At 53.4% G+C, this 26,807-nt stretch overlaps 2 protein-coding genes across 4 annotated transcripts; one reads left to right on the top strand and one right to left on the bottom strand.

Moving 5' to 3' along the window:
- Positions 1 to 257: 257 nt before the first annotated feature.
- On the top strand, positions 258 to 10,101 carry HHATL (hedgehog acyltransferase-like). 3 transcript variants are annotated; one of them, XM_011950960.1, is made up of 13 exons: positions 462 to 527; positions 1,916 to 1,974; positions 2,267 to 2,385; positions 2,929 to 2,996; positions 3,606 to 3,719; positions 3,849 to 4,043; positions 4,399 to 4,608; positions 5,070 to 5,241; positions 5,602 to 5,746; positions 5,870 to 5,905; positions 8,947 to 9,148; positions 9,547 to 9,688; positions 9,888 to 10,101. In XM_011950960.1, exons 2-13 carry the CDS (start codon positions 1,919 to 1,921, stop codon positions 10,010 to 10,012), a joined length of 1,584 nt encoding a protein of 527 aa, XP_011806350.1. In that variant the 5' UTR covers positions 462 to 527; positions 1,916 to 1,918; the 3' UTR covers positions 10,013 to 10,101. The 3 variants fall into 3 exon arrangements, with proteins under 3 accessions (XP_011806352.1, XP_011806350.1, XP_011806353.1); XM_011950963.1 differs by lacking the exon at positions 462 to 527 and adding an exon at positions 1,585 to 1,639 and having other exon boundaries at positions 1,916 to 1,994; XM_011950962.1 differs by lacking the exon at positions 1,916 to 1,974 and having other exon boundaries at positions 258 to 527.
- Positions 10,102 to 10,317: 216 nt separating this feature from the next.
- Positions 10,318 to 17,454, bottom strand: KLHL40 (kelch-like family member 40). Its single transcript, XM_011950959.1, has 6 exons — positions 16,203 to 17,454; positions 14,388 to 14,548; positions 13,973 to 14,080; positions 13,636 to 13,821; positions 11,751 to 11,897; positions 10,318 to 10,876 (listed from the first exon to the last, which is right to left on the bottom strand). The coding sequence occupies exons 1-6, from the start codon at positions 17,352 to 17,354 to the stop codon at positions 10,765 to 10,767; spliced, it is 1,866 nt and encodes a 621-aa protein (XP_011806349.1). The 5' UTR covers positions 17,355 to 17,454; the 3' UTR covers positions 10,318 to 10,764.
- Between the last annotated feature and the right edge of the window lie 9,353 nt (positions 17,455 to 26,807).

The following is a 26,807-nucleotide window of genomic DNA, read 5'->3' as shown; positions in this document are numbered from 1 at the left end:
TGGAGTCCAAGTGTGAAAGTGTGTGCATCTTGTGAATGTGTGTGGCTGTGGTGGGGGCAGGGCTTACAAGCCTGGAGAGGCTGATGGGGCCACCAGGAGACTTCCTGGAAGAGGGAAGTCCTGGGTAGCAGTGAGAGAGAGGCACAGGCTCTCTAGGAGCCAGGGGAGGCAGGCTGAAGAGAGGCCCAGGTGTCCCTGTCTGAGCCTATGCTACTGGACACCCTCCCCCCCAAGCACCCGCCCCCCTTCAAGGATCCTCCCTGCGGCTCCCTGTGGCCAGCAGCTCTGCAGCACTCGGCTCTGCTCCACTCTGCTCAGCTCCGCTCCAGGAAGGCCACCTCCTCCTCCCCCTCCTCCTCCCGCTGTCACCACTCACCGCTCATAACCTCGAGGGGGTGGGGACCCCAGGGCTGGACACACACCACCATAGCCCCAGAGCTCAGCCGGTCGGACGGACGGACAGTTGGACGCAGGACCCCAGAGCCTGAGGTGGGCAGTGTGCCAGGGTCCCTTGCAGCCTCCTCAAGGTCAGTGCCAGCTGGGGATGCAGCTACTCTGGGGCTCTTGAGACTTGTGGGGCACACCCCAGGCCCTCATCCCAAATCATGGGCCGCAAAAGGGGCTTTACCCCAGGGGCATCTGGGGCAGGCAGGACCAGGGGAAGAGGGATGCCCCTGTGTCCACAAGCCAGCCCTGGTCCGGGGGTCTATCAGGAGAGGCCCCAGGCTGGGGGCCAGCTCCTCGCAGAGGCCTCTCTGGGGACACCCCGCACCGGCCATGGGGAGCTAAAATTGGAAAGTGGCGAGTGGGAGGCAGCTGACAAAGCTATTTCGCGGGCTCTTCACCGTGCTCCGGTTTCAAGCTCCTGCTCCATTAACCTGATCCGCAGGGCCTCTCCACCCCCCACCCAGCTGATGAGGAGGTGCCTCCACCCTCAGGCCGGCAGCACAGCCATCAGGCTGGCAGCCTCTGCTGTGGGGAGGGGCAGTGGTGGTCTTTTCTTACCCCAGATTCCAGAGGGGGTTACTGAGAAACCTGACCCTCAGGGGAGGCAGGCAGAAGTCTGTCCCAGGTCTGCTGTGTGACCTTGAGAGGTCCCTGCCCCTATCTGGCCCATGACCCCTCCATCTGTACGAGGAGACTGCGGGCAGGGTGTGTGTGTAGGGGGTGAGGGGCTGGCAGGGGAGATGACTGCAGGGCTGGGGATGAAGATTTGGGGGAGGATCAAGGGTGGGCGAAAGGGCCACATCAGCCACCTCTTTGCCCTGTCAGCCCAAGGGGTGCCTGGACATGGTCCTCCCTTTAATTTGGGCCCTATGTCTGTACCCATGGGGTCCTTGGGAAGCCCCTGGGCCAGGCTGAAGCAGGGTAGGAAGGGCAAAGGTGCTAACTGAGCTGCAGGACGGCCCAGCAGTTCTCCAGGGGACAACAGAGGCCCCCGCTGGAGGGAGTGGTGAGACTCAACCAGGGCCTGATTCTGGTCAGCACCTTGGACAGCAGCCAGTGCCCTCCCTGGCCCCGCCTGGCCCCACATCCGCTACTCCAGGGCACCTCCTCAAATAGCACAGCCTCCAGCCGGTGCCCAGGGCCTGAATACACAGAGCACTGAGAGAGTGGGGCAGTGTGGTTACGGACACAGGCAGGGACTGGGATGTGGCAGGCTGGAGCTCAGGGACTTGTTGGGGGAATGGAGGTCAGTGACAGGCTGGAGGCTTAATGCGAGGGATGGAGGCTTGGCTCTAGGGGCAGCACCTGGGGTGGTCGTGGGATCTCAGGGAGGGGAGTGGGAGTCAGAGAAAGGGTCTTAGAGAGGCTGGGGCTTTGTGAGGAGCTGAGGGAGACTTGCTGAACGGGTGGGGACCCTGCAGGCAGAAACCTGACTGTAGTGATAAAGGTGGGGTTTCTCCAAACGAAGGTCATGGGGGCCTTGGCAGGAGTGGTTTTAGCAGAGGGTGGAGCCGGTGTGTCTGGAAGGTATGAAGATGTAAATGGAGGTGAGGGAGGCAGGCTGCGAGTGAGGGCTCTGACAGCAAGAGCCTTGATGGGTGGGTGGGGACAAGAGCAGCAGCTGGGATGGGGCACTGGTGTTCGGTGGCCTGTGAGCAGTGGGGGGCACAGGGGTGGGCAGAGTGATGGTACAAGGTCCCCAAGGGGCTGGTGGGACAATCTCTCTTCAGAGTGGGGTCCCCACTGGGGTGGCAGGACAATGAGGTGGGGCTAAGCTGGGCTGGAGATTGTAATTCTCTCACCCAACCTGTCTCCCCAGCCCTGTCCAGGCTATGGGCATCAAGACAGCATTGCCGACGGCTGAGCTGGGCCTCTACTCTCTGGTGCTGAGTGGGGCCCTGGCCTATGCTGGCCGGGGCCTCCTTGAGGCTTCACAAGGTAATGGCTGTGCCTCGGGGCAAGTGGACAGGACCCTCCTTCCCCTGGGGGCTTCAGGGTTCCAACCAGCAAAGCCAGAAACTTACAGGCTCCAGACCCAGGGTATTCCTTCTAGAATGCGGCTGGATTTCCCTTTTCAGCCTGGGGCTCCCATCTCAGATAGGCACTGGAGGCTGGTGGAGCCAGGTTCAGTCACAGGAACACAGAGATGCAGAGACACTGACAGAGAAATGGACACAGAGTCACACACATAGATACACACACACACCGCACACACGCAGGCCTGGACCCAGGCGCACACACACACCCCGACACACACACACAGACCTGGACTCAGACACACACAAACACACAGACATATACACCCCACCCCACCCCACACACACACAGTCAAAGGCCTGGACCCAGACACACAGCAAGACCCAGACCTGTGCCCCGCTCCTGACGCCCTCGCTCCCCAGGGTGGGGGCAGCCTTGTCCAGGGGGGAAGGAGGGGCAGGGGATGTGAAGGCCTCTCTCCCTGAGGCCACACTCTGTTCTCAGATGGGGCCCACAGGAAGGCCTTCCGGGAGTCTGTGCGACCTGGCTGGGAGTACATTGGCCGGAAGATGGTAGGTCCCTCACACCCCAGGGTCCCTTCCATTTCGAACCCTTCTCCCCTCTCCGCTGTTCCAGATGTTGTCAAGTAACAGAGAGCTTCTCACAGCTCGGGAGCCTCTGGCTTGAGCTGCAGTGCCTTCAGCTTCTCCACTGGCTCCTCCTGTATCCTCCTGGGACATGAAGTTTGCCCGGGCCCTGCTCACTTGGGAAATGGGTCACATTAGTGGAGTGTGCTTCAGCGGAGCCTCCAGCACCTCCCTTCCCAGAAACAAAGCAGTAAAGGGGGAATGGCAGGCAACGTGCGGAGGAGAGGGCGAGCTTCGAGGGACCCAGCAGCCCCTATGGTGCCCTTCACTACTCTCTACCCTCCTGCCTGAGTACTTCCTTCAGAGAGGAGTGTGGAGACCTGCAGGCACTTATGTTTGTGTAAAGAGGACACATTGGGTTTGGCTAGTGGTAAAAAATAATAATTTAATTATTAAATTTAAAAATGATAATAATAAAAGAAGAACATGAAGGCTGGGAAGGTGCTGGGGCTCTGACCAGTCTAGGTTCCAGCTCGTCCTGCCCCCTCTCCCACCCTCACCTGCCCCACCTCCTCCTGCTCTGGACTGCCCCAGGATGTGGCTGACTTCGAGTGGGTGATGTGGTTCACCTCCTTTCGCAACGTCATCATCTTCGCCCTCTCCGGACATGTGCTGTTTGCTAAACTCTGCACGATGGTTGCCCCACAGGTGAGCTGGACCTGGGCCACCCAGCCTCCCCCTGCCGGTTCCTCTTTCATCACAAGGGTTGTGGGAACCCCCTCCTGGGGTCACACCCCCATTTATATGGCAAAACTGAAGCCTTCTCCCTGTCCACAGCTCCGCTCCTGGATGTATGCTGCGTACGGGGCCCTGGCTGTGATGGGCACAATGGGCCCTTGGTACCTCCTGCTGCTGCTTGGTCACTGTGTGGGCCTCTATGTGGCCTCACTCTTGGGCCAGCCCTGGCTCTGTCTTGGCCTTGGCTTGGCCAGCCTGGCCTCCTTCAAGATGGACCCCCTAATCTCTTGGCAGGTGTGAACTGGTGCAAGGGTAGAGGGTGTAGGGGTAAGATCCCAAACCTCTCACTTCATCCAAAGTCCTTGCACCCCAAGTATCCCCAAGTATTCCCTTCACATTTCCACCTGTCTCCAAGCCTTTGGGTATGCCCTGGCTACACGGTCACCACCTGCATCACAGGAGAAGCTGCCAGCTCATCCCCTGCTCCTCGCATTGCTGGGACAGAGCAGTGGCCAAGGTTAACTGCTCTGGAAGAGAGGAAGGGACAGGACCAGGCTGGGCCCCTATGGGAAGCTAGGGAGTGGGGAGTAGGTTTTCCAGAAACAGGAGGCACCCTAGTGAGCTGGTGGCCTGTTCTTTCCTCCTCCAGAGCGGGTTTGTAACAGGCACTTTTGATCTTCAAGAGGTGCTGTTTCATGGGGGCAGCAGCTTCACAGTGCTGCGCTGCACCAGCTTTGCACTGGAGAGCTGTGCCCACCCTGACCGCCACTACTCCCTCGCTGACCTGCTCAAGTACAACTTCTATCTGCCCTTCTTCTTCTTCGGGCCCATCATGACCTTTGATCGCTTCCATGCCCAGGTGAGGGGACACCCTGTGGGCTTCTAGAACAGGGCTGAATCTCCCTTTTCAGATTGGGGTTTCCACCTCAGATAGAATTCCCGAAGCAGGCTGTATCCCCATCCTCAGGCATGATTCCAGGATGAAACCATGTCTCCCCTTCCTCCTCAGACCCCAGGATGGGGCACCTTTCCCCTCCAGCAGGGACCCCAGGGTAGAGATATGTCTCTTTTCTCAGACAGGACACCCAGGCCATGAATGTTCTCCTCCCTCACAAACGGGGCTCCCAGGACACAACTGGGTCTCCTGTGACTGGCTGTGAATCCTCCTCAGACTCCAGGGTGACCTGTGTCTCCGCCCTCAGGCAGGACTCCTGGATAAAGCCATGTCTCCTCCTGCCCGAAGTAGTTGGTGAACCCCCCTCAGACAGGGCTCCCCAGGCAGGGCTTGCCTCTTCCCTCAGACCCTTCGCATCCCCTCAGGTGAGCCAGGTGGAGCCAGTGAGACACGAGGGTGAGCTGTGGCACATCCGAGCCCAGGCAGGCCTGAGCGTGCTGGCCATCATGGTGGTGGATATCTTCTTTCACTTCTTCTACATCCTCACCATCCCCAGTGACCTCAAGTTCGCCAACCGCCTCCCAGACAGTGCCCTCGGTGGGTCCTCAGAAGAGAGATGGGGGCAGGGCTGCCACCCCAGGAAAACAGACCCTCTGCACCCCCACGGTGCCACAGTCAGGGAAGCTGAGGCCCGCAGGGCACAGCACCTAAGGGCATGGGAGCAGAGGCTTATTCTTTCTAATGCATGGGTCTTGGCATTAGCTTCATCCTGTGGGGCCAGAGCAGCATCCCACAGAGCCCACCCACTTCACCAGGCATGGCTGATTTCCACAATATGGGGGGTCTCCGTGGGGCAGGCAGAGCCTGGTGTCTCCGCAAGGAAATGGTGGGACAGGGTCTCCATGGGGGCAGGCCCCAGGCAATGAACCCCAGGCAGTGATGGTGCCCTGTCCCCAGCTGGCCTAGCCTATTCAAACCTGGTGTATGACTGGGTGAAGGCGGCCGTCCTCTTTGGCGTTGTTAACACTGTGGCGTGCCTCGACCACCTGGACCCACCTCAGCCTCCCAAGTGCATCACCACGCTCTATGTTTTCGCGGAAACGTGAGTGTCGGCCAGGGCGGGGGAGGTTCACCCCCTCGAACCACACCTTCCCCTAGCCTCTTCCCCCATGCCCGGGGAGCTCTGCACCTGATGGACACATGGCTATCTGCTTTTCTTTTACAGGCACTTTGACCGTGGCATCAATGACTGGCTTTGCAAGTGAGTAGGGGTGGGGTGGGGGTGGTCACAGCCATCCTGCCAGGTGTCTGAGCAAGGCACTGCCAAGATGGGTCCACATTTTAAAAGATCACCCCGGGCCAGGGGAAGCAAAGAGAGCAGTGAGGAGGTCTTGGCAGAGGTCTAGGTGAAAGATATGGAAGTTAGGACTTGAGTGAGGGCCCCAGAAGTACAGAGAGGTGGTGGGAGGAGGGTCACACAGACAGCAGCCTGGACAGGACGTGGCCATGAAGTGTGGGTGTCGGGAAAGAGAGGGAGATGACGCTGAAATTCCTATCTGCAGCCTGGGAAGATGGAGGGCAGTTTCCAGAGAGGGCTTCAGTTTAAGAAATCTCTAGTTGCAATCTAGGAGATATCCCTGTGGAGGTTCAGGGAGGTGGTTGGGTCTGAGGGTCTGGGGTTCTGAGGGTCTGGAGGACTGATGGGACTCAGAGAATCCTGGAGTGTAGGCAGGTGGTTTTTAGGCTTTGGGAGTGGGTGAGTCCTCAGGAGAGGGAGTGGCGTGAGAAGAGGAGAGATGGGGATGGCTGAGATTTGGCCTGCAAGAGCTCTGCTTGGAAGGAAAAGGAAGAGCCAGCAGAAAGGACTGGAAAGAGTGGTTGGAGGGGCAGGAGAAGAATCAAGGTCATGGGCCACTCTGAAAGCCAAGGGAAGACCATCCAGGCATGGTGGGGGCAGCTGGGTCAGATGCCACTGAGCCTCAAGGAAGCTGGAGACCAAGGATCAGTGCTGGTGACATGGAGGTTTTCAGCCTTTCACTGGCAAGGCAGGGGCAGGTAAGGAGGGAAAGTCAACTGAGGAGTAGGGGAGTGTGTAATGACTCCTGGAAAAGCCTGGGACTGCAGGGGGAAGACAGGAGTGGCTGAGGGAGAAGAAGGATGTGTTAAAGATAGGAGAGAATGGGACATGCTAAGAAGAATTATTCAACAGAGAAGCTGGTAATGCAGGATATAGGGGTGATTGATTTAATCACCTCAGGAATGAGGTCCCTGAGGAGGAAGGAGGTGATGGTGTCTAGTTCCAGGCAGAGGCCTGGCTTCAGTGGGAGGAGGAGGAAGAGAAGCCAGTGGAGATGCAGATGAAGGCAGGTTAGTGTAGACACGTAAGGGATTCCACCTGAAGGCTTCAGCCTTCTCCAGGAAGCAGGAGGCCTGGCCATCAGCTGAGAAAGCCAGGACTGGGGACATGGAGAGAGACAACATATATGCCTACCCCCGCAACCCAGCCTGGATCCCCCCACTCATACTATCTCTCCACTCATACTTGTGGGGAGATAAGGACACAGTGGCCCTTGCAGAGCATGGGAGAAGCAGCTAACCAGAGAAACCTTGGCACTGAGCAACCAGGTTGTATTGGAGGTGGCGGGCTTATGAACTCCAGCATGTGAAGATGTGAGATTTCCCCCATGGGGCTTAGCTGCCTGGATGTAGCTGAGGAGAAAGTAGGTGATTGGGCTCTCACAGATGGGTAAGAAGGAAGAAGTCAGGAATAAGGGTTTTTAGATTATTTATAGTGGTGACTCATTGGATATAAGCCTGCTAAGGACGGTGGTGAAGATGGGAGGGTCACAAGATCAATGGGATTGAAGAACGGAAGCTGGGGGGCCAGGAGGTCAAGAGGGGCTGGGCAAAGAGTGGGAATTAGAAAGGAGTGAACTTTCAAGTGGTGACAAAGTTGGGGCATGGCCACGGGTGTGGGTGGCTGAGGTGGAGTGGAGAAAAAAGCCATTGGAAATGAGGAGGTCGAGGAATGGAAAGGCTGGTTATTCATGGGTCTTCCACTGAATTTATTTAACAAATATTTACTGAGCACCTGCTGCATGCCAGGCCTGTTCTAGGCACTGGGGATACAGCAGTGAACATGGCAAAGACCCTGACCTCATGGAGCTTACAGTCTAGTGGGGTGAAACAGACCATAAACAGGTAAACAAACATAACTAAGATAATTTTGGAGAGTGGTGAGTGTTATGAAGAAAATAAAATGTGCAATGGGATAGAAGTTGGCAACACGGTAGAGGCTTCTTTAGTTGGGGTCTGGGTGGGCTTCTCTGAGGAGATGATATTTGAATTGAGATTTGAGTGATAAGGAGATGTGGAGCAGAGAATACCAGGTAGAGGGTACAACAAGGGCAAAGGCCTTGAGACACAAACCAACTGTGTGGGTATGAAGGTCAGAAAGGCCAATGAGGCCAGCATAGTGAACAGGGGGAGCATGGTGACTGATGAGATCAGGGAGGAAACAGAAACCAGACCACTTGGGATCTTCTAGCCAGAGTAAAGAGACTGAGTTTATTCCAGTTGTAATGGGGAGCTATTCAGAGGGGTTAATCATGGAAGTGATGTGACCTGAGCTACACTCTCAAAAGATACCTCTAGCTGCTGTGTGTAGAATGAACTGTGGGGGCAAAAGCAGAAATGAGAAGACCACTTAAGAGGCTCTTGCAATAATTTATGTGAAAAGAGAGATCATCTTGACTAGGGTGGTGGTTGTAGAGGAGGTGAGCAGTGGTCAGGACTGAGAGGAGCCAACAGAATTTGCTGGCTTGTTTGGATGTTGGTGATGAGGCAAATTGAGAATCCAAGAAGGCACCAAGGCTTATACCCTGAGCAACTGAATGGATGGTGGTGCCATTCACTGAGATAAGGACGGAGCAGGGTTTGAGCAGGGATAGGGGAATCTGTCAATCAAGTGACATGGCTAGTAGCAATTGGATATACAAATCAGGAGAGACTGGCCTGAAGACACAGATTTAGGGATCATCGGCATAGAGACACTACTTGGAATCTTGGGTCTGGATGAGATCATTTGGGGAGTAAATGAACAGAGCTAGAGAAGCTATAATGTCCCAGGCTGAGCCTGCCACAATTTGAAGTTGGTTGGACGAGGAGCCGCTACCTGAGGTCAGGAATGTTGAATGCACCCAGGGTGACAGTGTTGAGGAGGTCGCCTGTTGTGTGTCCTCTCCCATCTCATCCCTGCCCTTTCCCATACTCCCAGTGGCCCTTCTCCCATTTTTCCTGCAGATATGTCTATGATCACATTGGTGGGGAGCATTCCGCTGTGATCCCAGAGCTGGCGGCCACAGTGGCCACATTTGCCATCACCACTCTGTGGCTTGGGCCTTGTGACATTGTCTACCTGTGGTCATTCCTTAACTGCTTTGGCCTCAACTTTGAGCTTTGGGTGCAAAAACTGGCAGAGTGGGGGCCCCTAGCACGAATTGAGGTGAGCAGGAAAGACCTGGGGCTGGGACTGTCTGGGTTATGGAGGGCAGGGGGGCACTTCTGCTTTCTGGAGTTGTCCAACCACCTGGCCCCCAATCCAGAACTTTCTCACCACCACCCTCCTGGTTGTCAGGGCAATGGCTCACTCTGTGGGAATCTGCCCATCCCTCCCTTCTATGGGGAATGGAGCACCTGGGCCTTGCCATGTTGGTCAGGCCTTGCCCTCTCTCTGGACCTGTTTCCCCATGTTTAACAAGGAGGGAGAGCTGACCTGGGGCTCCCCAAGACCCAGACACAGCCCTAAGACCTGACTGGCCATGTGGGTAAGGCTGCTGACCCACCACGTCCTCTTTCCTTTGGCCTCTTGTCCCTCTGCCCATGCTTTCCTGGACCGAATAGGCCTCTCTGTCAGTGCAGATGTCCCGCAGGGTCCGGGCCCTGTTTGGAGCCATGAACTTCTGGGCCATCATCATGTACAACCTTGTGAGTCTGAACAGCCTCGAGTTCACACAGCTGGTTGCCCGACGCCTGCTACTCACAGGTGAGGGACAGGGGTGTGGGGTTACAGAAGGTGCCAGGCATCAGCCTCAAGGACTGTGACCTTCCAAAGTACCTCCTACCCTCTCATCACCCCAGGACTCAGCAGGGAGGGCCCATCAAGCGGGGAGAGGGGTGGGAAGAGAAAACTCGCCGAGGATGCGGTGCTGCTCCCAAGCATCTATGACTCCCTCCCCACACAGGGTTCCCCCAGACCACGCTGGTCATCCTGTTTGTCACCTACTGTGGTGTCCAGCTAGTAAAGGAGCGTGAGCGAACCTTGGCACTGGAGGAGGAGCAGAAGCAGGACAAAGAGAAGCTGGAGTAGGAGGGAGCGGGTAGAAGGATGGGCTCTGCTCAGCTATTCTTGGGCCAGATGGGGCCTGACCGATAGAATAAAAGACTTTTCTACAACAGCTTGGCTGCTCCCTGCCCCTTCTTCCCACAGTCCCCTGGCTCCACGTCCATGGTGGCTGAAGAGCTAGAGGCTCTAGGCCTCAGGCAGGGGAGGGTTCCCACCCATAGGGAGGAGGGGACACCAGATGGAGGGCAGAGCCCATCGACCTTGGCAGCCCAACAGCGGAACATTGAAGCCCCAAGTCTTCGAAACACCTGCTCACTGACTTGTGGAGTACTGATGCAGACCCTGAGCTGCTTGCTCAGAAGGCGCTTTATTCTTCCTAAAGAAGGAGACATGTCTGCACTGTACACTGCACTTGATGCGGATGCTCCCATCTGACAGACGGGAAGACTGAGTCCTGTGGGGAACTTTGCCAGCACACTCAGCCAAGCTGGGGCAGGGCCAGGACATGGCCTGGGATACCGCCCTGTGGTTCTGGTTCATGGATCAAGACAACTTAGGGGGATATGGCAACACTGGAGAAGCCTCTAGTTTCTCATCCTTGCCCAAAAGTCCAGGACTAAGCAGCACTTCCCTTTCCTTGGCTGACACAGCCCCTGGGGCACCATAACTGGATCCAGGTAGGCTCTGGCCTAGCCTCTTCCCTGGAGCCCCCACAAGGCCAGGCCAATGAGTGTCACAGGATGGGAGGGGTACTTAGTTCAGTCTCCCTGAGCTGGTCACATCTTGGTCAGGCGCAGCACATTGAGCCGCACTGGTAGGAAGGTGGCACCTGCCGCGTAGGCAATCTCCCGCAGGACACCCTCCCACTTCTTCTCCTCCTCGTTATACCTGGGGGTGAGAGAGAGTGGGGACAAGGACAGGGAGCTTGGTCAGCTGAGTCCAGAGTGGAACGCAGCAGAGATGGGTGGCTGAGCGCGCTCGGCCCATCTCTAGGGAGATCTGCTCCTGAAAATCCCCAGGCTCTGGGAAAGGAGACCACCACAAGACCCAACTCAAGGAACACCCACCCCACACTCCAGGAAGGGTCTTCCTCCCCAAGAAAGATCACCTCTCAAGGAGTGTTCCCATAGTCCTCAAAGTTCCCCTCCAGGAGAGTCTACACTCCCCACACCACCCCATCAATGTTCTCTCCTTGAGAACTTCCATACTCTATTTCTACTAAGTCTCAAGTCCCACCCTCTGGCAGCACTGCTCCCCAGGGGCTGCCTGCAGCAGTGGGGATGGCTGCAGATTCAGGAAGGAGATGCCCCAGAGGCTAAAGCTTCCTTCCCCCACCCCCGCAAAGGACCAGCCATAGAGAGCAATGGTTCTGAAAGGCCAGGGCTCCAGCTGCTTCCCAGTCCTAGTGGCAGCCCTCCTTCCACACCAAGCACCTGGAAGGCAGGAGAGAGGAAATCTGGCTGCTACTTGGGCCCTGTTTCTGTGGGTCTGTGACCTAAGCGTGGGTCTGTTCCCATCTGCAACATTGTTGCTGCTCCCCAGTGGAGCATGGTGCCATCTGTGCAAGCCCAGACTTTCCCAACAAACTGGCGAGAAACAGCCGAGCAGGGTATACGGGCTGTTCCTCCCTACAAGACTCCCTAGAAGAGGGATCCGCTTTGCCCCCAGAGGAGCTTGCCCAGTGCCTTGGTACTCCACCATGGTGCTATGGAGTGTCAGCCTTGCTCATGATGCCCCCTGGCCTCCCTGGGGCCAGACTCACCTCCAGATGTCATTGAGCTCTGTGGGAACCAGCTCTCCAGACTCAGTCTCCAGTGTGGCAAAGCCACCAATGGCGTAGAGGATACCCACCAGGCTGACCAGGCTAAGTGAGCTACGCTCCTGTGGGAAGGCTTCGAAGGGTGCCCACCTGGGGGTGTGTGAGAAGGTACATCATTGGGGTGCCTCGGCAAGCCCAGTGACTGTCCCTGCCACACAGCACCCACAGCTCCAACTGCAACCCTTTGCAATCCAAGTCCCAAGCACCCATGCCCCCACCCTGTTCCCCTTTCTGTCCCTCTGGTCTTCCCTTCCTTCCCCATTCTCTTGCTCCTCCCCTTTCCTTTCCTTGTCCTCTTGCCATTCTATCCAACCTGTCCAGCAAAGTCCACCGTGGATCTCCCCACTGCCCCTTCTCCTCTCCTGAACTAACTCCACTCTCCAACTCATGACCCCTGTCCCTAGCAGGCCCCCAGCCTTGCCCTGGATGCAGTCCTCTTGCCCCTCAGCGGCCCCTGCAGCCCCGCCCCCCTTGCACACCTGCTCCGTCCTTCTCCCTTCACAGCCCAGTTGTTCTCAATGTATCTTCGCTGCCCTGGCTCCTGCCTTGGACCTTAGTCCCATCCTCCAAAACTGCCCTCCCTGAGGTCCCCAGACACTGCATACGCACTGAGGTCCTACAGCACACAGTCCTGCTGACGTGACTTTCCTCACCTCCTATCTCTCCAGCCTCACCTTCATGGCCTCCTTCCTGGATAACGCAGCTGCCCCCACCATCAAGGCTTGGACCTCAGCTCCTCCCATTTACACCCTCTCTCCTGAGGGAGCTTGGCCCCTCCATGTGCTATTGACCCCCAGATCTCTCCCTCTAGCTCAGCCCTCTCTTTCCCAGGTGGGGCCCTTTTGGACACCCCCAGGCACTTCAAGTCCACATGTCCTAACTGGACCCTCACTTTCCCTACCCAATCCTAATGATTATCCAGTAAGTGGCCTCCCACCCTCACTCAGAAGCATGTACTTCTCCCCCTCTCACCCCCACATCCAATCAGTAGCTAAGCCCTGTTTCTTGCACCTCCTAGACTCTTGCTACTCAAAATGTGGTTCACAGCCCAGCAGCATCAGCATCTCCTGGGGGTGTGTTAGAAATGCAGACTTACAGGCTCTCAGCCCTCCACATACCGAGAATCAGAATCTGCACTTTAACATGATCCCTGGGAGATTCACATGCCCATCACAGTGTAAGAAGCCCTGGCCTATCTTTGTCCAATGCATCCCCTCAGCCTCATCCCCGCTGTGCCCCCAGCTCCAGGCCTTCATCACCCCTGACCTTCCTGTCCCCTGGGAAATCCCTAATATCTGCTCTCTATATCAGCTGCCATGAAGTACTTTAGCAGAACGCAGATGAGATACAGTCCCTCCTCTGCTGGCCCTCACTCCAGCCCCAGCACCGCCATCCCATCTCCATCACCCACCCGCCTCCACCCAGTTGGGGCAACGCCTTCCCTCCTGTGGGCCTTGCGTTTTTTTCTCCTAACTGCCTCGGTCTGGGACAACCTCCTCCCACCACCCTCACCGTTTTCGCCAGCTGAGTACAACTGTCTCTCAGTTCAATTTTCTCTTTTCTGGTGTCCCAGGCAGGGCAGCTTCTGTCTTGTTCACTGCTATATCCCTTGCACCACGCCATTGCCTGTTATGAGTCCCTGAATGAGGAACCTGGCATCCCCTCCCCCGGCCCTCTGCTCACTGCTGATCAGGAGAGAAGGTCTGTTTCTATGCTGATGTCCCAACTCAACACTGGAGACCCAAGACAGGGACTGTGGCTCCTGCTGAGGCTGACAGAAGCCCAAAGCCACACAGTTGTCCTTGGCAGAAGGGACAAGCTTTCGTACTTGTTGTCTGCGATGCTGTACACTTCGGCAGAACCGGTCAGCCCTGTGTCGGTGACCCCAGCTGCCACAACAATGCGGCCATCATGGACAGTGGCCCCAAAGAGTGAGCGGGCGGTCTGCATGGGTGCCAGCTCCTTCCACTCGAACTTCTTGGGGTCATAGACGCACATCTTGTTCAGGCACTTCCTGTGGGGTGGAGGGTGGGAACGGGTGGAGAGAAGCAGGAGCCCAGCCATGCCTCCCTGCAATCGCCTGCCGGGGTAGCCAGGACAAACCCCTGACAGCCTCTGGGGGATTCTACCTATGCTCCGCAGACTCGCTCCAGGCCCAGTCTCACCTGTCACTGCCTTTGCCGCCAATGACGTAGACAAGGTCCATGTGAGAGAGCACTGTGTGGCCATACACTGCGTAAGGCAGCGGGTCCGATTCACCCCATTTGAATGACCTGGAGGAGATGGGAGTGGGGGTGGGGGTGGGCACTCACCCAGGCTCGGCTCAGTCCCTGTCTCTGCACCCATGCACCCATCCACCTAACACATATTCGAGGTGCATCAGATCCATTGCTGGAACTTCCCAGGCCTCTCAGTTCTTTGCTCCCACCCTGCCCTCCAACCTCCCTGCCCTTACCCAAGCCCACCTCCACTCTAAGCCCAAGGCTCTAGCTCCAAATCCCACCCCAGGCCCTAGACCAGCTGCGGCCTCCATGCCCCACCCACCCCCAGGGTGCTCAGCCCCACCCCAGCCACGCTCACAGCCTGTCGTAGCACATGACTGAGTCCAGGCAGCGCTCGCCGTCCTTGATCTCTCTGCCACCGACCACGTAGATGGAGTTGAGAGCCTCTCCCAGGCCAAAGAGGCAGCGGGGTGAGGGCAGTGGTGGCATCCCCAGCCACTCTGAGTCCAGGTGGTCAAACTGCAGGCCAGGTGTCCAGTCAGCAACTGCCCCCTACTCCCCCAGCCCCAGCCCAGCCCCACCCAGTCCCGCTGTCCCAGATCGCAGAGGAGGTCGGGAACCCAGGTAGGGCCAATGCAGCCTGGAGGCGCCCTGAGAGAAAGTGCCCCTCCTGCCATCAGGCTGAGAGCAGATGAGTGTCCCCCACGCCCAGGCAGGCTCCTGGCAACCACCATTATAGCAGGCGGTAGGGCACCACAGCACAGAAACGATGGGGAGCTCTGCAAGGGAGGTCTAGCTATGGCCTTGCTTTCCCAGGCTGAACAGCTCCCAACTGAGGCCTGCCTGCCCCCTGCTCTCCACCCCATCCCACTGTTCAGGAAACTTCTAAATACAGTCCTGCCTTTCGCCCTGTAAAATCTATAGTCCACAGCCTTGTTCACCTCCACAGCCTTGTAATAAAGATATTAATACTAGGGGCTCATGTTTTTGGAAAGTTTTCTGAGGGCTGAGCACTGTACTGATGAGCACTTTATAAGCATCATTTAACTTTCCAATGGCCTTATCATGCAGGAAGAATAGTATCCCTACTTACAAATAGAGGCCCAGAGAGAATAAACAATGTGCCCGGCCGGGCGCGGTGGCTCACGCCTGTAATCCCAGCACTTTGGGAGGCCGAGGCGGGCGGATCACGAGGTCAGGAGATCGAGACCATCCTGGCTAAAACGGTGAAACCCCGTCTCTGCTAAAAATACAAAAAAAAATTAGCCGGGTGCGTTGGCAGGCGCCTGTAGTCCCCGCTACTCGGGAGGCTGAGACAGGAGAACGGCGTGAACCCAGGAGGCGGAGCTTGCAGTGAGCCGAGATCGCACCACTGCACTCCAGCCTGGGTGATGAGCAAGACTCCATCTCAAAAAAAAAAAAAAAAAAAAAAATGTGCCCACATTGCTGAGCTACCCTCATCCCCCAGTGCAACTGTAAGGCCTGTGAGCTTAACCCTGGCACCAAGTGCCTGTCACCTCTCTCGCTGGTCAGGCCTCCCTGAGCATGCTGCTCACCAGGCTAAGCCCCTTGCTTATCGTTTCTTGGCTGGAAACACTACCATCTTCCCCTTCACATCTCCAAATCCCACCCCACTGGCAAGGCTCAAACTTATATGGCCAGTCTCCAGGAAACTGTCTCTGCCCTTTGAGATCTCACAGTCACACCCCCAACTCAGACCTGGCACTTCACTCTGCTGATCCCTTCTGGGCCTCAGTTTCCTCATCTGTTCAATGGGAGGACCAGACAGGATTGTTCCTTTGTCTGGGACACTGCTGTGAGCTCCAGGCCTGGCCTTCACGAAGAGGCCCTGCCCAGGATCCTTACACAGACCTTGCTCCTCCTCACTGTGTCCCACCCCAACCCCTGTGCAGGGCCAGGGCCTCCAACATATGCCATCTTGGGGCTACCTCACCCCTGAAATTGAGATACCAAAGTTATGCTGCTTTTTGGCAGTTGCCTATTGACTGTCTTCAACCTTCAAGCAGATGGCTACCGCCCCAGTCTACATCTCACCCTAGACCCAGTGGCATTTCATTTCCTTGTGTAGACACAAGCCCCTTCTGGGCCCCAAGACTGCCCCCAGTGCCCAGAGCCCAGCCTTAGCTGGTGGCTCCCAAGGCCGGTCAGGCACCTGCAGGAAGTATGCGCTCATGGGGTCCTCTTTGTTGTCTTCGTTGTAGAAGAGGCCTCCAGCCACAAAGACCTGGTTCTCCTTGGTAACCAGACTGACGTGGTTCTTGGGGACCTGGTTGGAGAGGGAGGCACAGTAGCACTCGTTGGCTGCTGGATCGTAGGCCACAGCGCCCTCCTCACTGATCATGAAGATGAGGTCCTGCAGGAACATGCCGAAGCGCAGGGTGTCATTGAGGATCCCAGGAAGGATACGTTCGGCCTCCTCATCCTCCTCTGCTTTGGCTTCGCCTGTGCCCTTATCAGCCTCCTTGACCCCGGCTGCGTCTTTCCCCTTCTTTTTCTTCCGCAGCGTGGTGATGCGGCCCTCGTGTGCATCCTTCACCATCTGCACCTTGCGCAGCAACTCGGGCTGGGCACGCACGAGAGGGTGGCGCTCCACGCGGCTCTCTAGAAAGGCGCGCGGCAGCAAGCGGCAGCGCACGCTCTCGAAGACGGTGGGCAGCGCGCGCTGGCGCTCAGCCTGCGCCTCGGCGTCGCCGCTGCCCGCCCACCGCATCACGGCCTCGAACACCGCCTCCTCCTTCTCCACATTAAGGCCGTCACTAGAGATGATGGCGATGAGCTCGTCGGCCGAGAGTCCGAGGAAGTCAGCGTCGCGCGCCACCAGCGAGAAGTGAGCGCAGATGAAGTCGCGGGCAGCCACGGCGAGACGCGCGCAGTCGAGCAGGAGGCCAAGACGGAAGACGGCCAGGCAGTTGGAGAGGCACAGGCGCTTCTGCAGGAAGGACACGCAGATGGTGAAGATGGAAGGGATCTGGAAGCGGTGCGCCGCGGCGAACAAATCCTGCACGCTCGCCTCGTCCAGCGCGATCTCTGACGTGTACAGGTAGTGCAGCACCTGGCCCACCACGTCTGGGGACACCTCCTCCAGGTGCAGCTCGCCCGCGCGCTCCGGCTCCGCTAGGAAGCGCGCCCGGAAGTAGGGGCTGCAGGCGGCCAGCACCAGGCGATGGCACGGGAACTCGCGCTCGCCCGCCCGCACCACACAGTCGAGGAACTTGCCATGGTCCAGCATGTCCTTGAGCCCGTCTTGCAGGAGCGTCTGCTGGTACAACCGCTGCTCCTCCGCCTGCTCCAAGCCCAGCGCCATGATGGGTGGCCTAGGGTGTGGTGGCGGTGCCAAGGGGGCTCCTCTTTGTACCCCTGCTCTCCTGCTGGGGCTTGCTTAGACTGCGCAGCTGTCTTCGAGGGGCTATATATAGAGGTGGCCGGGTCCCTGTAAGGCGAGCCGCCTGGCCTCCTGCACATGACGCACAGGGGACAGCTGGGCAGAGGCCCCCTCCCGGAGAAGCCTTGACTCAGCCCCGGGGGCTTATGGGACGGAGGTGGGGTGCCTGGGCCCTTCTGAAAGACGAGGGCCTGGCTACCTCATTTCTAAATGGAGCACGGAGAGGCCTTGACTCTGGATTTTTTGGTCGGAAGATGCCCCTAGGAGAGGTGATGGCCTAAGCTCTGACCCTCAGTCCAGAGAGGGGGAAGCATCGGAGCCCTTTTTCCAAGGTCTCCCTTCCTTCATGCTTTCTGGGAACATCTGTCCTGGTGCCTCCATCTTCCTCCTCGGAATATGTCTCATTCCAGCCATCCCCGGATACAGGGTCCTTGGGTTTTCTGGTCAGAACTTGGACATGGTGTTCACTTTTTGGCGGCCCTGTTGCCCTGCCTTTATTTTAAGAGGCAGGGTCTCACTATATTGCCCAGGCTGGACTTGAACTCCTGGGCTCAAGCCATCCTTCTGCCTCAGCCTCCCTAGTAGTTGAGATTACATACATAAGACACCACCACCCCCGTTGCCTCACCTTTAAAATGGGAAGAGTTTTTCCTCTTTCTGCCCCTCCTCCTTGCAAGAAAGCAAGAAAGTACCTTAGGTAAACAAGGTTGCCCCTTTCCTATGAGGCCTGGGACAGGACATGTCACTCTGTTAAGCCTCAGTTTCCCTTCCTACACAATGAGGAGGTGGCAAAGTTAGATGCTAAGGGCCTCAGTTCAGCTCTGCTGGAGGTTCAGAAGCACCAAGGTACTGTGTCCTGGGAGTACACTATTAGAGGGTGTTAACACTTCTAAGGCGTCAGATGTGCTAGAAAATTAATTTCTTAGGATTCTACTATTCTAGGTTTTTAAACCCCCAGGGTTTTAACATTGTAAGGGAGTGACATTCTGAATTCTAGTGTTCAAAAAGTAACACTACAAGTTTAATATTTCAGGACTTTAGCTGTCTATACTCACTATTCTTGGTGCATATTAGGCCAGACCTGAGCCTGCCTGGCCATGGGGCCCCTGCACCTTGTCTATGGTCTGAGGGACCAGGGTTGAAGCCCAGGACAGCCAGTCTTGATGCCCACCTTGTTCAGGACTCCTGACCCACCTCCCAACACCCTCCCCAACCCGCCCCACTGCCAGACACACGCGCTCGCACATACACATCAGCCTCAGTCACCAAGATTAACTTGTTCCCAAAGTGCCAGAGGCTGCAGCTGTGTGTTAAATTTAGCCCCCAGGACACTGGGATGAACTGTTATGAGGCACACCCCCATCATTCCTCTGAGTCACTTGTTTATAACGTCAGGCGGGGGAGTGGGGGAGGGGGGCGGGTATAGGAGAGACGACAGCAGGCTGGGCTAGGACTCAGTCACCTCCCTTTTGTGATCTCAGCAATATCACTCTCCGTCCTTTTTTTTTTTAGGTGGAATTTCGCTCTTGTTGCCCAGGCTGGAGTGCAATGGCGTGATCTCAGCTCACTGCAACCTCTGCCTCCAGGGTTCAAGCGATTCTCCTGCCTGAGTCTTCCTAGTAGCTGGTATTACAGGTGCCCACCACCACTCCTGGCTAATTTTTTATTTTTATTTTTATTTTTTGTATTTTTTGTATAGACGGGGTTTCACCATGTTGTCCAGGCTGGTCTCGAAATTCCGACCTCAGGTGATCCTCCCGCCTCGGTCCCCCAAAGTGCTGGGATTACAGGCGTGAGCCACCGCACCCAGCCTCTGTCCCTCTTAAACGGTGCATCTGACTGTCACTTGCTTACCCCACCAGCAGGTCCCAGAGGGACACAGCACCTGGGCAAGCTCTGGAGGTGGTCCAGTCCCTCTTGATGAAAAGGCAAAGGCTCACTCGGGGAGGGCAGGTAGTGAGATTCCAGCCCAGCCCTGGACTGCAGGGCATTGCTAGCAAGCACAGCCAGTGAGGAGACCAGGCTTGAGAGGCTAGGCACCTTGGCCAAGTCACACAGTGGACATGGGCTGCACCAGGATTTGAAGCTGATCTGCCCTCCTCCAAAGACTGTGGGAACCCTTCCCTACCTTGCTGCCTCCCAAGAATTAACAAAAATGTTCATCAATTGTAGTCTCATTTTCAAAGATCAGGACAGAAGACACTGACTGAACAATTAACTTAGATTTATCAAATGACTTAATGAAGTATTTTTAGACTATGATGGATTCCATAGTGTTCACTCCCTACCAGGCATTCCAGTAGAACATGTGTATGTGGCTCATTCATTCATCAAGAACCAACCGTACACTGCTTTAAATGCTGAAGAGTCAGCAGTGAGCAAATCAGGCAGGAATTCCTGTCTTCATGGAGCTTACATTCGTCAGGGGGTCGGGGCAAGGTTGGTAGGGGAGACAGAAATAAACAAACAGTTATACGGGGCATCAGATGATGGTCATGGCTGTGGAGACAAGTGAAACGGAAGGCGCATGGGAAGTGGCAGGAGGAGGTGGTAACGATTTTAAATGGAGTAGTCAGGATGGACTCACCGAGAGGATCACATGTGAGAGGGGTCAAACTCTGGAGGATTCCCGGTAGGGGAACAGCTGGAGCAAAGGTTCCGAGGCAAGAGAGCGCCTGGCACGTTCCCAGAACAGCATAGAGGCCAATAGGGCTGGAGCAATGAACAAGGAGGTGAGTAGGAGGAGGTAAGGGGAGAGGTTAGGGTAGGGGATCGTGCTGACCCCCATGGGCCAGCATCAGGACTTGGGTTTTCCTCTTAGTTGAAATGGGGAAACACTGTTTTATTTTTTAGTTTTATTTTTTGAGGCAGGATCTTACTCTGTTGCCCAGCCTGGAGTGCAGTGGTGTGATCACAACTCACTGCAGCCTCAATCTCCTGGGCTCAAAGGATCCTTCTACCTCAGTCTCATGAGTGGCTGGGACTACAGGCACCCACCACCACATCCAGCTAATTACTAAAATTTTTGTGGAGATAGGATCTCACTATTTTGCCCAGGCTGGTCTCGAACTCTAGACCTCAAGTGATCCTCCCACCTTGGCCTCCCAAAGTGTTAGGATTACAAGTGTGAACCACCATGCCCTCACTGTTTATTTTTAAATTATTACTGTGGAAAATACAAATACATACCAAAGTAGAGAGGACAATATTCTGACCTCTCATGTACCCATCTCCCCACTTTGATAACTGTCAAGTCTTCAAGTCACGGCCAACCCTGTTTCATCTGTATCTCCACCCACTCTAATCATCCCAGGAGGTCCCCAGAGGTTGCATGTGGGTGTAGAAAAAGAGAGGAGAAAGGGTGACTCCAAGACTTTTAGTGGAATCCAAGGGAAGATGTCATCTCATTTCATCCTTGTAATTTTTACTCGTTTAATCTTCACACCAAAATTATAAGGTAGATATTATTTTTCCCATTTTACAGAAATGGAAATTTAGATGGCCAGCAAATAGGAAGCAGTCTAATATTTTAAAAACAACTTTAATGAGGCATAAGTGGCATGTGATAAACTGCACTTATTTAAGGTGTACAATTTGATAAGTTTTGACATGTGTATATACATCCGTGAAACCACCACTGCCACAATCAAGACAGGGAACACACCTGTCACCCACGAACTTTTCTTCATCCCCTTTTAAAATCTCTCCTCCATCTCTTCCCACACACCCCAAGCCAATCACTGATCTGCTTTCTGTCACTATAATTCATTTGAATTTCCTAAAGTTTTATGTAAGAGGAATCATACGGTATGTACTCTTTTTTTTGTCTGACATCGTTCACTCAGTATAATTATTTTAAACTTCATCCAGGTTGTCTACTCATATTTTTAACTGATAGCTTCTGCCTTCATTAGGAATCTTAGCATATCACAGGGCCATTTAAGAGAAACACAAAATAGGCCGAGTACAGTGGCTCACGCCTGTAATCCTAGCACTTTGGGAGGCCAGGGCAGCTGGTGGATCACCTGAGATCAGGAGTTCGAGACCAGCCTGACCAATATGGTGACTCCCCGTCTCTACTAAAATACAAAAATTAGCTGGGCATGGCGGCATGCACCTGTAGTCCCAGCTACTCGGGAGGCTGAGACAGGAGAATTGCTTGAACTCAGGATATTTGGGTGGCAGATATTTGTCACACTTGGTGGCCTTCCTGCATCTCCTAAATAGTCTTCCTATGTTTTGGACAGTTCCTGTGTAAGTAGTTCTTCTCCCCTGTGGTAGAAACCAGAATTTATTTTCCCAGCTTCCCCAGGAACACAGACATGCCACTGAGCTCAACCCATTGTATGCGCCCATCCCAAAACTTCAGTTTGGAACAGGAAGCAGGAACCTGCAGCATCCATACTTTGGTGAAGATGGCAGATGGACAGCAGTGTTGGAACTTCTGGAGTCCACTTTCCACTGTCCACCATACAAGCTGAGGGATCTGTCCCTACTGGCTGTGGTTTGGCCATGGTCTGGGCTATGTAGCCTGCAATCCTGACTCGAGCACTCCTGAAGGTTCTGTAATCTATCTGATACCACACCAGCCAGTGAGGATTCTGTGGTCTGCTGCTAAGAGGGCTGTGTGATGTTGAAAATCATTTCAGGAGTATTCCAGCAACAGGTGCTGAAGGGCAAGCTTGAGAAGTTGAGAGAATTTCTAATGGCCTGCTTGTTTCTTCACTGACTTCTGGGTTAAAGGTGGCCTATGATGCAAGAAGTTGAGATGCTGGAAATGCTCTTATGTGACATAAAAGGATCCAAAGATAGGCAGCCCAGAATGTTGGAGTGGATTTATTAGGTATGTCATCCATCTGTTATCCATCCCCACCTGTGTTTGCTGAGAGGGCTTAGAAGACACTTTTGCCCATCATTGAATAACTTGTTGGTGAGAAATGCTGGCAACTTTGACCTGTCAGGGGTGTAGGTGGGAGCCTGTGCTTTGAAGTGGCCTTCCTGCTTTCAGGGAGGATCATGGGATCTTAGGGTTAACAGTGGCCAAGGAATGGCTCATAAGCACCAAAGGCAAAATGGGCATGGTTACTGGAATAAGCAGCAGGGCTGGAGAGGGTGGTAATCAGATGGTCTGACCTACAGAGATCCCTGGGAGTGACTAATGGATTGTGGGTTTCCTAAGAATTGAAAGAGTTCTACTAAAGTTTTACTGATATGTATTCTGAATCCGGATTTGCCTTCTCTGCCTGCCACATTTCTGCTAATCCCTCCATCCATAGACTTCATGCCCTACTCATTTTCATGGAACCAAATTCAAGCCTGCTTCTGATCAAAGATCTCATTTTGTAGCAAGAGAAGTGAGGCAAGTCTTCCAGTTAATGGTGGCAGATAAAATACATTTTTTTTGCTTCCTTTTGAAAGCTCACTACAATTAAAGTAGACGGTAAAGAGATAAAAATATGGGCTGGGCGCGGTGGCTCAAGCCTGTAATCCCAGCACTTTGGGAGGCCGAGAGGGGCGGATCACGAGGTCAGGAGATCGAGACCATCCTGGCTAACACGGTGAAACCCCGTCTCTACTAAAAAATACAAAAAAAAAAAAAAAACTAGCCGGGCGAGGTGGCGGGTGCCTGTAGTCCCAGCTACTCAGGAGGCTGAGGCAGGAGAATAGCGTAAACCCGGGAGGCGGAGCTTGCAGTGAGCTGAGATCCGGTCACTGCACTCCAGCCCGGGCGACAGAGCGAGACTCCATCTCAAAAAAAAAAAAAAAAAAAGATAAAAATATATAGCATACACTCTCAGGAACATAGTATACAACATACTCTACAGGGACATAACAATACCACCATGGATTCTGGAAAGCAGGTGATGTGTGATGTGCAGTGTAGCAGTCCTCACTCTAAGTCAGCAATGGGAAGCCCAGATGCAACTCTTCTATACCTCAGAATCCACAGAGAAGGTCCAGAACTGGCAACACTGGGTACCTTTAAACATATAGGAGAATCAACCACCACCTGGTAGAAACCAGGGGTTTCATTTCCAAAGAAGATAAACCAGAGGGCTCTTGACTAAGACACTCAGCAGAGGTGAAGGCAGTGGTGCAATGTGAACACTGGGTAATTAAGAGAAACTCCATATTCTAAATGGAAAACCCTACTCCCACTCAGCTCCCAGAAAGCTGGCAGGTCAGCTATGACCTCCAAACAGGGAATTGAAATTGAGCGATCTGACAGCCCAAGAGGAAACAAAAAGATATCAGTAAGCCTGGTCAAATCATCCTACACTGAAGCCCTCTAATTAACAAGGCCCTTCACACATGCTGAGTTTCCAGTGAGCTCTTTGGTGATGGTCTGGCTGTGTCCCCACCCAAATCTCATCTTGAATTGTGGCTCCCACAATTCCCACGTGTCATGAGAGGGGCCCAGTGGGAGGTAATTGAATCATGGGGTTGGGTCTTTCCCTTGCTGTTCTCATAATGAATAAGTCTCACGAGATCTGATGGTTTTATAACGAGGAGTTCCCCTGCACAAGTTCTCTCTCTGCCTGCTACCATCCATGTAAGACATGACTTTGCTCCTCCTTGCCTTCTGCCATGATTGTGAGCCCTCCCCAGCCATGTGGAACTGTGAGTCAATTAAATCTCTTTCCTTTCTAAATTACCCAGTCTCAGTTATGTCTTTGTCAGCAATGTGAAAATGGACTAATACAGTGATCTACTTTTTCAAATGTTTGAAAGGATGACTTCTGGCCTGGACTAAATGGTGTAAACTTGTTTCTCCCTGTTCCTTCCTGTCAAGTACAACTATAAACTGTGAAAACAATGCAAGAGGCAATCAGAGGATAACTCTGAAAGCTGGCAAGGGAATTATGCATTAGTTTGGGACCCTAAGAATAAAGGAGCAACTCAGTAGCAGGATATCTTATATACCCCCACTCAGTGGAAGATGACCCAGGCCTGGTGTTTCCCGACCCCCAGCCTATCAATAGAAAGCAGCCAAAACAGGTTCAGCCCTCTTACAATTTGAAGAGGAGTCCCTCTGACAACTCCACATGAGCCCAGCATCACCAGAGGGGAGATTACTCAGGTGCCCTACTAACAATTCGCAGCCAGGGAAAGCACTCTCCTTTCACACTGGGCCCGAAACTCACCTCCCCTGCCAAGAGACGCTAGGCAGCCTGACCTGGCAACACCCCTTCTGCCCTCTCAGGCAGCACCAGCAGGAACCAGCAGGAGCTCCAGCGTGCCAAAGAAACCAAGCATGTGAAAAGAACACCACAAAGGCTCTGAAAATTAAATTGTCATTGGAACCTCAGCCCACTGCAACCTCAGTCCTCAGACCAGGATATGCATGATAAATGTAAACAAGGCAACTGATGTTGCAACCAAGGAACTAAGTAGGACCCAGAGTCTCCTAACATGATAGCCAAAATATGAAAGACACACTGAAACCTGTCATACCAAGAATGAGGGATATCACAACTTGAATGTGAAAAGAATCAACTGGCACCAACACTGAGATTAACCAGTTGTTAGAATTATCTGAAAAGGATTTTAAAGTGGCCATGATAATAATGCTTCAACAACTGATTCCAATTTTATTGGAATGAATTAAAAAATGTTTAAATTTCACCAAAAAAAGAAGTTATATAGAAGAACCAAATGGAAATTATAGAACTGAAAAATAAAACCACAGAAATAAAAGCCTACTGGATGGCCTCAATAGGAGAGAGATGACAGAAGATAAAATCAGTGCTTGATTGAGGACAGATCAATAGAATTTATCCAGTCTAAACAATACAGACATAATATAGTGGGAAGAAATTATATATGTGTATATATGTGTGTGCATCTCGCTCTCTCTCTCTTTCTCTCTCTCTATATATACACCTAATAAATCCACTCCAATCTGGGCTGCCCGTCTTTGGATCCTTTTATACATATATATATATATATGTATATATATATATGGAGAGAGAGAGAGAGAGTCAGTCTCAGGGACCCATAGGACAATAACAAAAAAATCAATGTTTGTGTCACTGCATATCATTGCAGTCTCAGAAGGAGAGGAGAAAGAATAGGCTGAGAGAATAACTAAAGTAATAGTGCCTGAAGACTTCCAAAATTTGGTTAAGACACAAACCAGCACTTTCAAGAAGTTGAGAAAATCCCAAACAGAATAAACTCAAAGAAATCCATGCCAAGACATGTCATAATTAAACTTTTGAAAACTAAAGATGAAGAAAAAAAATCTCAAAAGCAGCCAGAGAGAAACAACACATCACCTGTAGTTAAATGCCAATTCCAATGACAGTGGATTTATCATCCAAAACTGTGGAGGCCATTTGGGAGGCCTAGGCAAGCGGATCACTTGAGGTCAGGAGTTCAAGGCCAGCCTGGCCAACATGGCGAAAATCTAACTCTACTAAAAATACAAAAGTTAGCCAGGTGTGGTGGCACACGCTGGTAGTCCCAGCCACTCAGGAGACTGAGGCAGGAGAATCACTTAAACTCAGGAGGCGGAGGTTGCAGTGAGCTAAGATCATGCCACTGCACTCCAGCCTGAACTCTAGCACTGGCTGGACACAGCGAGACTCTGTCTCTTAAAAAAAAATCAAAACTGGCTGGGCGCGGTGGCTCAAGCCTGTAATCCCAGCACTTTGGGAGGCCGAGACGGGCGGATCACGAGGTCAGGAGATCGAGACCATCCTGGCGAACACGGTGAAACCCCGTCTCTACTAAAAAATACAAAATACAATTACAGGCGGGCGCCTGTAATCCCAGCCACTTGGGAGGCTGAGGCGGGAGAATGGCGTGAACCCGGGAGGCGGAGCTTGCAGTGAGCTGAGATCCGGCCACTGCACTCCAGCCTGGGCGACAGAGCGAGACTCCTTCTCAAAAAAAAAAAAAGCAAAACTATAGAGGCCAGAAGGAAGTAGTACAACACATTTCAAGTGCTGAAGGAACCATCAGCTGTGAATTTTATATCCAATGAAAGTATCTGAAAGTATCTTTCAGGAATGAAGGGGAAGTCATCCCAGGAAATCCCCATAAAAGGCTTACAGGAACTACAGGAACTAATCAATGAGTTCAGCAAAGTTGGAGGATATAAGATTAACACATAAACATTAATTGCATTTCTATTTACTAACAATGAACATGTAGAAAATGAAATTTAAAACTTAATACCATGTACAGTCACTCAAAAGAAAATGAAATATTTAGGCAAAACACATACAGGATATATATGCCAAAAACTACAAAATGCTGATTAAAGAAATAATAGAAGAGCTAAACAAATGGAGAGACAGAGTGTGTTCATGAGTTGGGAGACTCAACATAGTAAAGATGTCAATTCTCCCTAAACTGAATTATAGGTTT

The sequence above is a fragment of the Colobus angolensis genome, unplaced genomic scaffold (genome assembly GCF_000951035.1).
Source record: "Colobus angolensis palliatus isolate OR3802 unplaced genomic scaffold, Cang.pa_1.0 Scaffold311, whole genome shotgun sequence".
Lineage (NCBI taxonomy): Eukaryota > Metazoa > Chordata > Mammalia > Primates > Cercopithecidae > Colobus > Colobus angolensis.
Note: the sequence above shows the minus strand (reverse complement) of the source record. Positions and strands in the feature narration are given on the sequence as shown.